Source organism: Heterocephalus glaber, unplaced genomic scaffold (assembly GCF_053883595.1).
Source record: "Heterocephalus glaber isolate CG9 unplaced genomic scaffold, H.glaber_assembly_v1.0 deba00001579, whole genome shotgun sequence".
Classification (NCBI taxonomy): domain Eukaryota; kingdom Metazoa; phylum Chordata; class Mammalia; order Rodentia; family Bathyergidae; genus Heterocephalus; species Heterocephalus glaber.
The window spans coordinates 11168513-11178500 of NW_028258360.1; the positions used below are offsets into that span (position 1 = coordinate 11168513).

The 9988-nt window shown below is 54.4% G+C and overlaps 1 protein-coding gene across 2 annotated transcripts in view; it reads left to right on the forward strand.

Annotated features, from left to right (window-relative positions):
* The window catches only part of Cul4a (cullin 4A), a 35138-nt gene extending 25544 nt beyond the window's left edge, over positions 1-9594 (forward strand). For both annotated transcript variants that reach the window (XM_004858504.4, XM_004858505.4), the window contains exons 16-20: positions 2886-2999; positions 5107-5212; positions 5355-5527; positions 7520-7672; positions 8745-9594. In XM_004858504.4, coding sequence (XP_004858561.1) covers positions 2886-2999; positions 5107-5212; positions 5355-5527; positions 7520-7672; positions 8745-8840 — 642 coding nt within the window. In that variant the 3' untranslated portion in view covers positions 8841-9594. The remainder of the gene's footprint in view (positions 1-2885; positions 3000-5106; positions 5213-5354; positions 5528-7519; positions 7673-8744) is intronic.
* Positions 9595-9988: the final 394 nt, after the last annotated feature.

Consider the following 9988-nt stretch of genomic DNA (forward strand, 5'->3'; position numbering starts at 1 on the left):
AAATTGTGGTAAAATACACCTTAACATGTGGTTTCCCGTCTTAGACGCGGAATTAATCCTGTTACCTGTCCCCGCTCAGTGTCGCTTTGGTCCCCTCCCAGGCCCTGTGGCCACAGCCCTGCCTCCTGTCTAGATTCGCCTACACTGGACATTCTCGTGGTGAGGTCACAGGGTGTGGCCTCGGGTCTGTTTCCTCGCTGTCTGTGCTGCAGTGTGTGTCGGTGCCACATGCTTTTCTGGCATTGTCTACATAGACTGCACTTTGTTAATGAGTGAGAAGCCTTGGGTTATTATGACAGTGCACCTGTCTTGGTTACTTTTCTCATTGCTGAGACAAAATACCCAATACCCGCAAGTAAAGGAGGAAAGGTGAATTTGGCTTATGGTTCGTAGAGGTTTCAGTCCATCGTGGTTGGCTCCAAGGCGGGGTGGCCTGGCAGTGGGGCCTCTCAGAGGAGAAGCCGTCCACGGCAGCCAGAAGACACAGAAGCAAGCAAGCGACGAGTGACAGCTGCAGGCATGGCTCTTTGAATCCCTTGTATCTTCCACTTTGATCCTCGCATCCTATCATGGGTCAGCCCCAGCAGCACGAACCCCAGGTCCAGCCACCTCCGAAAGCCTGGCCTGTGGCTGCACGAGGTTTGGGGCATCTGGGCCCAGCCGTAACAGCACCCCACGGGTGGGATGGGTGCGCGCAGGTATTTGAACACCTGTGCTCACCTCTGGGGATGGACCTAGGAGTGGAATTGCCGGGTGGCGATAGCTTCATGCCTCCTTCGTGACCGTGACCGACCCCAGGGTCGCTGCACCCTTCTCTTCCCGTCAGCTCCCTGGTCCCCACCTCTTCCAGCGCCCATTGTCTCTTGTGTGGTCGGCTCCAAGCGTGTGCAGTGATGTCTCACGTTGGCTCAGCTCGAGTTTCCATGACGACAGATGACGCTGGGTCTCTGTTCTTGTTGGCCATTTGTGTGTCTTCTTGGGAGAAATGTCTGCTGGAGTCCTCTGCCCAACTTCTACTTCAGTTGTTGTTCAGTCGTGAGAGCTCTTTATTATTCTGAACGCTTGACCATATCAGATATGCAATTTTACAGGTATTTGCTCTGCATTGTCTTTAGCGTGTGTTTGCAGTACGTAATAGTTGCATTTGTTTTGGGGAATTGGCACGCGTTTGTAATGTATCTTGACCATTTTCAGTCCCTTTTCCCATCTCTAGCCTGCCTCATTGTTTCCTACTATCTCTTAACTTTTTAATTTCGTGTCATAGGGTTATCATATACGAGGGACCATGGGATACTTTCTTCCTGTGTCTGACTTATTTCTCTTGCAGTTATGGTCATCTTCTTTCTTTTTTTTTTTAAAGTTTATTGGTACATTTTAGGTGTACAATATGATGACATTCATCACTGGGACTTTGTACCTGTACATGATGTATCTTGGTTCTTATTTTTCCCCCTTCCCCTGCCCTCCCTTCACCCACTCCACCCCTCCCTATTTATAAAAACTTTGCTTGCATTTTTTCCTTTTCTCATATTTATTCCTTTCCCTTCTTTTCCCCTCTGTCTCCCACTTCCCCTTCCCCTTTGCCCCTTTTCTTCCTATTTCTCATTATCTATTATACCTTTTAATCCTTATTTACACTTTCAGTTTCTCACACCAGAGAAACTATTCGGTGTTTACACATTGTGTCCTATTTATTTCGCTTAAGAGTATCGCCTCAATATGCATCCATTTAGCTTTAAATGTCTAATTTCTCGTTCTTTATGGCTGAGTACTCCATTTTATTAAAAAAACACATCTTGGGCTGGGGATTTAGCTCAGTGGTTTTGCCGCCTGCTGTGCAAGCACAACGACCTGAGTTTGATCCCCGGTACCAAAAAAAAAGAGGTAAAAACCCACATCTTCTTTATCCAGTCTCCAGTCGATGGGCACTTGGGCTGTTTCCAAGCTTTAGCTATTACAAACTATGCTGCTATGAACATGGGTACACATATATTACTGTGGAATGATTCTTTAATTCTTTGGGGAAGATCCCCAGCAGGGGAATAGCTGGGTCAAATGGGACCCCCAGCCCTAGTTCTTGGAGGTATCTCCATACTGATTTCCACAGTGGTTGCACCAGTCTGTACTCCCACCAGCAGTGGAGAAGGGTTCCTTTCTCCCCACACCCCCGCCAGCATTTGTTATTGGTTGATTTCTTGATAGCAGCCATTCTTTCTGGGGTGAGGTGGAATCTCAGGGTTGTTTTCATCTGCATCTCTCACATGTCATGCATTATCTTGTAGATGACACGATTTCATTCTTCTTTACTGTGAGTCGGACTCCGTTGTGTGTCACTTTCCTGATGGTACTTTAGTCCGTTTTCTGTTCCTAGCAAACTGCCTGAGCTTGGGTTTGGGTGTTCATAGAGAAAAGCCCTTGATTTCCTGCAGTTTTAGAGGCCTGCAGGACCAAGGTCAAGGGGCTGCACCCGGCCAGGGCCGTCGGAACTCACCGGAGGCACCCTGGCTTTCCGACAGACCTTGGCCAGAAGGCTGCCCGGCGGCCGCCACCCATCACAGTTCATCGGGTGTCAGTGGCGGCAGCTCCCCCCCAGTGCAGGGCCGGGTCCTGGCTGTCACCTGCTGCATGGGTGAGGGAGGGTCCCCAGCACCCTTAGGAGTCAGGGAGGGGAAGGTGAGCCTCTCAGGTGTGGCCCAGCTGTGGACCCCGTGTGGCCTCTGTGGCAGGAAGCCCCGAGGGCCGCGGGTGGGGCAGTTTCCACAGGTGGGAGAAGCCAGGAAAGTCATCAGAACACAGGAGCTCAGGTTTCATTCAGCTGTAAGAATCCGAGGCACGGAGCACGCTCTGCTCCATGTGCTGATGGTGTCCCACGCTCGGGTCCACAGATGGTCAGGCTGCAGGAGGTGTTCAAGACCTTCTACCTGGGGAAGCACAGCGGCCGGAAGCTCCAGTGGCAGACAACGCTAGGCCACGCCGTCCTGAAGGCAGAATTTAAGGAGGTACTGCTTATTCTCCCCCATCAAGGATGGTAACAGTTTTTAAATTGTCGTTGAGCTTTGGTAGGAAAGAAGGAAAATTCAACCGCTAGCTTTTCTAGGTTAATAAAATGAGGAACAGTTCAAAGGTTAGTATTCCAGTCTACAAAAATCAACAAGTCAAACGACAAAATTCCATCAGTCTTTTGTCTAATTGATCAAAGAACAGAGGCTGTGAAGAGGCAGCTCAGGAAAGCAAAACTGAAACTCCTTTCCCTAAACATGCACACAGCTCTCTGCTAACCGAGGGCTTGCCGAGTAAAGCACAGCCGGGGACGCGGACCCAGGGACTGGTGCAGGCTGAACCTGAGCAGAAGCAGACTCTGCCACTGCTGGGGGCTGCGAACGCGAGGCTGGCAGCCATAGAGATTTGCCCTCAGTCTCCTCCCTTGTACTTAGCTGTTTTATCTTCCTTTGGCTTCAGGTGCCAGGCGTGGGGGTGCAGGCCTGTGACCCCAGCACTCAGGAGGCTGAGGCAGGAGGATCGCAAATTCCAGCCCAGCCTGGGCACCTTAGCGAGCTCCTGTCTCAAAAATGTAAAAAGGGGGGCCGGGGATTTAGCTCAGGGGTTCCGATGCCTGCCTCGCAAGCTCAAGGACCTGAGTTCCATCCGTGGTACCAAAAAAAATGTATAAGGGCTGGGTCATAGTACAGAGTGAAGGCCCTGGGTTTAATCCCCACTGCCGCCCGACATGCACACACAAAGGTGTCAAGCCAGTGGGCAAGTTGCGACGTGTGCCAGTGCTCTGGGGAGGCTGTTCATGGTTTCAGTCTTTCCAGTCAGGACTCCAGCTAGAGCTGGAAGTTCTTCTCGCTCAGACGTTTTCCCAGGTTGATGCATGATGGGACTGTGGGCTGCAGAGCTGTCAAGGGCGTGCCACATCCTGATGGTGAAAGCAGCGGGTCATCCAGCTGCGCACAGCAGGATCTTGACTTCCGGGAACTCTGCAGAGAGCATCCACGTGTGTATAGCGGCACAGCCGCTGTGAGGCGCATCGCACGCGGTCTGTGGCACTGCACAGGCTCCTACGCAGGGGCCGCCTGTGTGCTCCTGGAGAGTTGGGGAAGTGGCATCGTTGGGCGACCTCTCCTTGCTGCCCGCCCTCTTCATCTCCACAGGACAGAGCAGGTGTGGGCTGTCCAGGACCGGCTGCTGGTGCTGATCCACGTGCTTGTGTTACTGCTGCTTTGGTTTCTTTCCCAGTGGCCAGGACTGACCCCAGACCTTTGCACTGACTACAGCCCCAGGCCCCCACCCCGGCTTTTTAGACATTTTTGAGATGCTTCTGCTAAGTCACTTAAGTTGCCCAGGCAGGGCTTGAACTTCCAGTCCTCCTGCCTTAGCCTCCCGAGTGCTGGAATTACAGGCGAGTGCCACCATGCCGGCTGTTGGGGGCTTTGGCCTGTGCTGCCCCTGCCTGTCCCTGGGTCCCCACTGTTATGGGGAGGCCCCTGCAGTAGAGGTGAAAGTTGGTGAGCAGGGTCGTCTGGCCGCAGAAGAGCCACATCGTGCCCACGAGCACAGCTGGCTCTGGCTCATGGCCATGCACTCCAGGTGCAGCGGGCTGGGAGAGGATTTCTTTTCTGGTTTTGGGGTATGGGGACTGAGTCCACGGCCTCACACACGTTATGCAAGCCTTCTAACACTCAGCTCCCCCGTGCCCAGCCCATGTTTTAAACTTCTGTTTTGAGACAGGCGTTGCTAAATTGCCCAGGCTAGGCTTGAACTTGAAATCTTCCCACTTCGGCCTCCTGAGTAGCAGGGATTATGGGTGTGCACTGCCATGCTCAACTGAACTTTACTACTTTAAGAAACATTTCAAGAGAAGAATTTTTAGCAAGGTGTGAGTTCAGTGCCAGCCTGAGCTATACAGTGAGACCCTGTCTTAGAATTTTTAAGTGTAATACCTAATAACGATTTATTATTCTATAATCAGTAGCGTAATTTCTTCTTACTGGTGACTGTTGGTGAGTTCTCAGTCCCTCGCAAGAAGTTTGATGGGCAGCATGGTCTGTTAGAACCCCCAAGAGCGTCTGAGCACAGCTCCGCATGACGGCCACTGTCTTGCAGGGGAAGAAGGAGTTCCAGGTGTCCCTCTTCCAGACGCTGGTGCTGCTTATGTTCAACGAGGGGGACGGCTTCAGCTTCGAGGATATCAGAATGGCCACAGGGATAGGTAGGCAGGCGGGCGCGGACTGGGTGTGGCTCAGGCCCAGCGCCTGCTCCACGGCGCGTGTGAGGCCCGGCTTCAGTCCCCAGGCTCCAGCCCTGGGGACAGGTGGCAGGGGAGGTCTGCACCCACGTTTCTTCCTCCGCAGAGGACAGTGAGCTGAGACGGACGCTGCAGTCGCTGGCCTGCGGGAAAGCACGGGTCCTGATTAAGAGCCCAAAAGGGAAGGAGGTGGAAGATGGGGACAAGTTCATCTTCAACGGCGATTTCAAGCACAAGTTATTCCGGATAAAGATCAACCAGATTCAGATGAAAGAAACCGTACGTACACGCTTTCTCCTTCCACGTCCGCGGTAGTGCTTTCTTGACTGTTAGTTCCAAAGCACGTTCCTAAATGTAATTGGAACACCTAACACTGATGAGAGTACTCGCTCTTACCACCGGTATTCTCAGTGCAGTGAACACCGGGAAAGTCCGCTCATAGTCAGGCAGCCAGACCAGCGTGCACTGGGTCCACACGTTCCATGCCAAGCTGGAGCACAGCAGCCCTGAGCCTGGCCTCATGCTGCCCCACAACCTGGCAGTGCTAGGCCTCCGGGCCAGGTCCTGGGAGGACAGCGCAGGGTCTGTCACTGTGACAGGCGGTGGCTTGAGGAACAGGGAGCAGACCTTCTGATGCAGCACCGTGCCCCAGGCCCATGCCTGCAGGCCCCTGGGAGGCCACGTTCGATAGCTCATGTGGAGGAGCTGCTGGCAATAGCAGGAAGACTAAGAGTGATGTCACCAGGCAGCGCCCAGAGACGCTCACTCACCCTCTGCACCCTGACAGGAAGGTGATCTCGACCGGGGTGCAGCTCAGGGCTGCAGGCTTGTCCCCCACACCCAGGCCGGGATGCCCCCGCTCTGGAGAGTGACAGGGTTGTTTCCGTGTCAGCTGGGAAACAGTCAGCGGGTTGCTGCTGTCCACCTCACTAGATGTTGCGAGTGTTCACCTGTCTTAACAACGCCTGCCGAACACGCCTCTGGCTGCCCCATGAAGCCCGGCAGTGCACAGCAGCCCCGCTTCTGGGAGCTGCAGGCGTGCCCAGCACGCGTGGACGGGCTGTCCCTGAGACCTGCTGGGTGGCAGAGATGCAGGAAAGCCTGAGCGTGGAGGCAGCCGGCCTCGGCGCTGGCCTCTCTGGCAGCGGGGCGAGCTGAGGCCGGGAGGCCGAGGACGCCCTGGTGCAGCAGAGCTTGTTTCTCTGGCTGGCCTGGGGCGCGCGTGGCAGCCGCCATAGTGTTGAGCAGGCGGAGGTGCAGCGCGGACACACAAGGCCTTTCTCGTGTGCCTGTGACCAGCCGTCACTGCACACTTGCACAGGAGCTGCTGCTGCTCTTCACCTTTGGGTGTTTATTTCCAGCTGCTGTACACAGTGCTCCTCAGCGGTCCTGGTCCTTCCGTTGATTTTCTTCACTTCTGTAGCTCATCTGCACGTGATGACGTTTTGCCTGCTCTTTCCAGTGTTGGCTTCAGTCTGTCCCCTGGCAGAGCAGGAACTTGGAAACAATTCTAAGAAAGCGCCGTGCAGCTAGGCTCTCCTCCTCCTCGTGCGGCCCCAGGGTGGGGTGCCCCTTCAGGGTGATGTGCCCTGCTGGCCATGTGGCATGAGCCTGACACCCTTGCCACAGGCACCTGGCCTCCCGTGGCCTCCTCAGCCGCCTCCGTCACTGTGTTTCTGATAACTGCTCGTGACATTCAGGCTCTTATTTTTAAAAGGATTCCATATACGCAAGGCCAGTTTTAAATGAAGAACCAGAGGCCGTGCAGCCTGCAGCAGCCCCTCCCTGGGGCCCTCACGGTGGGCAGCGCTCTCATTTCTGGAACAAGCCCTGATGCTGACTTGCTGCTGGATTTAATATTCTGATATCTGACCAGCATTCTTGCAGATTTCCTATAAGGAAGATAAAACTTAAAACTAGTTTTAAAAGTTTGGTTTTAGAGTTTGCCATTCACAGAAGCTAAGCTTTCCTAGAACAAAGAAGAATGAGCAAAACGGGATTCTCTGTCTAGCTTGTTTACTTCAAGACTGAGTCTCGCTGGGCATGGTGGTGCACGCCTGTAATCCCAGCACTTGGGAGGCTGAGGCAGGAGGACCATCACGAGTCTAGGCCCAGCCTGGACTACATAGTGAGTTCAAAGCCAGCCTGGGATACATAGCAATACCCTGTCTCTAAAAAACAACGCAAAAGACTTGAGTCTCTCATCAAACTCAAGAACATGAAAAAATCCTACTGAAAATACCTCTTCACACTTGTTTCTGTTACGTGCAGGTTGAAGAACAAGTTAGCACTACAGAGCGAGTGTTCCAGGATAGGCAATACCAGATTGATGCTGCTATAGTCAGGATAATGAAGATGAGGAAGACACTGGGTCATAACCTCCTGGTCTCTGAACTGTACAATCAGCTCAAGTTTCCAGTGAAGGTAAATGTCCTGCTGCATGATACACTGTAGTGCGGGGTGGGAGAGGCCACAGAGGGAGGTACTGAGCTGTCCCTGCCTTCCCGGGCCTCTGCCACCAGTTAAGGTGACTCCGCAGATCTCACAGGGGCAGTGATGACTGTTCACGTAGCACTCTCTGGCTGGGCAGTATTCTGCCACCGCCGCTGCATACTAGAGTCTGCCTCAGGTGGCCCTGAACTCTGTTCAGCATCAGCATTGCTCTTCTGTGCATGCGGGGTGATCCGGGAGGGCACTGCACAGTGCCTCCTGGGGTGCACCATGGAGCCCCCCGCAGCCGGCCCAGCCCCGCCCCTGTGCTGCTTAGGGAGACGTCCCTGGTGTGGGCGCCCAGTCGAGATGGACTGGATAGCAGTTGAGAGCCCTCCAGGGTGACAGGTGTACCCCCGTGGAACACAGTGCATGTGCCCAAGCCAGGGCCAGGGGATTCCCTTTGCACACGAAGACCCTGCGGTGGAGTGGAAGTGGGGGACAGCTGGCCAGTGCCTTACGTCCGCTCTGGGTAACCAGGTTTCCAGCCGTGTCTCCTGGAGTGTAGGGCCTGTGACTGAACAGAAGAGTTTGTTGTCCGGAAGACTGAGCAGCAGAGCCAGGTGGAGGCCCTTCCTGGCCTGAGCCACCCTGAGGCTGTGGCAGGATTGTCATCTGCTACTGCAGAGGAGCACGTGAAATCCGTGGTTACACCAAGTGAACACATGCAGCGTGTGTGCTGAGCATGTGGCGATAAAGCGACCTATCTGAGGAAAGCAACAGATTTCCCTTCCACACAGAGGAAAACACATCCCTGGCAGGATCTGCCTGGCGTGTGCCCTGCAAGAGAAGAGCCAGGCACAGATAGGAAGCACTGTGGGGCACTGGGCCGGGGCCGTGCGGCCTTGTCCTCAGCAGCCTTCTGTTCACTCTGGCACCGTCCGTGTCCATGTGCAGATCGGGGTAGAGTGAGGCGTGTGATGTCTGCTCCCACCGTGACGCGCTTCCTGGGTGACGACACTGCCCCTGTGTTCACTGTGCCTGTAACGAGTTTGGTCTCTTCTAGCCTGGCGACTTGAAGAAGAGGATAGAGTCCCTCATAGACAGGGACTACATGGAGCGCGACAAGGACAGCCCCAATCAGTACCACTACGTGGCGTGAGGGCCGCGCCTGCTGTCTCTGGGAAGCAGACACGAGCACCGGCGGCTGGCACAGCAGGGCCACCGAGCCACCAGGCCCATTGCGGCACCAGCGGGCACTCGGACTGGACGGCAAGGACGTGATTCTTGGGTCACCCTTCCCACGCTTGAGGATTTTCGGATGCCACGTGTATCTTTCCCCTCCAGTTCTCCCTCTAGTTCTTTTAGGCATTTGCATTGTTTCTGTTGCTCTGTGCAAAACACCTTCGAGGCTGGACGCGAAGACGTCGGTTAGCAGAGTCCATCCCGGTCTGGTCCGTGGTGTGAGATGGCGCGCGCGGGCTCGACGGGAAGAGCCTCGGTGCTGCGTTCGGAGACAGGCGCAAGCCGAGCCCTCGCTGGCGGACGTGGGAAGAAGCTGGCGTCCACGCTGGCCACGATTGCACATCCTGCGCCCCGGCCTCTTTGTGTCCGCGTTCCTCCGAGTTTGGCCCTTGGTGACCGGTGTTCTGTAATCAAGTTTCTAGGTGAACCCCGTGTGCCAAGAGGACCTGTCCCCGATGTACTCCTCAGAGCCGTCGCCTGCCGCACACAGCGCGCTCCGCCCACCCAGCCGAGCCTCCTGTGCGTGTCTGTGGACGGGGCCACATCCGTGTGTCCGGCTTCCGTGCTGAGACTGAGGCTGGCAGCCCCTGTTCTGGCCCGGGGTCACTGCTGTTTGATTTTAACTGCGGTATTTGTGTGATTGCCACAATAAAGTCTGGTTTGGTTTCCCAGTCCTGCGCAGGCACTGTTCTTGCTCTCTGCCTGTGCTGCCCAGAGTGGGGTTTCTGCAGGAGGCGCACGGCCTCGGCACCTGACGGCGCCCGCAGGTTACTGCGTCAGCACCGGAGGGTTGTGCCCTGTGCCCTGTGCCCTGTGCCCTGCCCGGGGAGGTTGGACAGGAAACAAGTTCAGTGGTGATGTTAGGACGGTGGCGATGACAAAGATACTCTCGTGGTGACATTTGAAAGTACTTTATATTTTGCAAAACAGCATGTTTCATTTTGATGAAAAGCTACCAAAGGAATTTTGATCATGATATAAGTGTTAAAAGCAATATTTTCTGGAATATACCAAGTTTATATAATTTGATTTTATGCTAAATTATCAAAGAATTCTCCCTTTTTG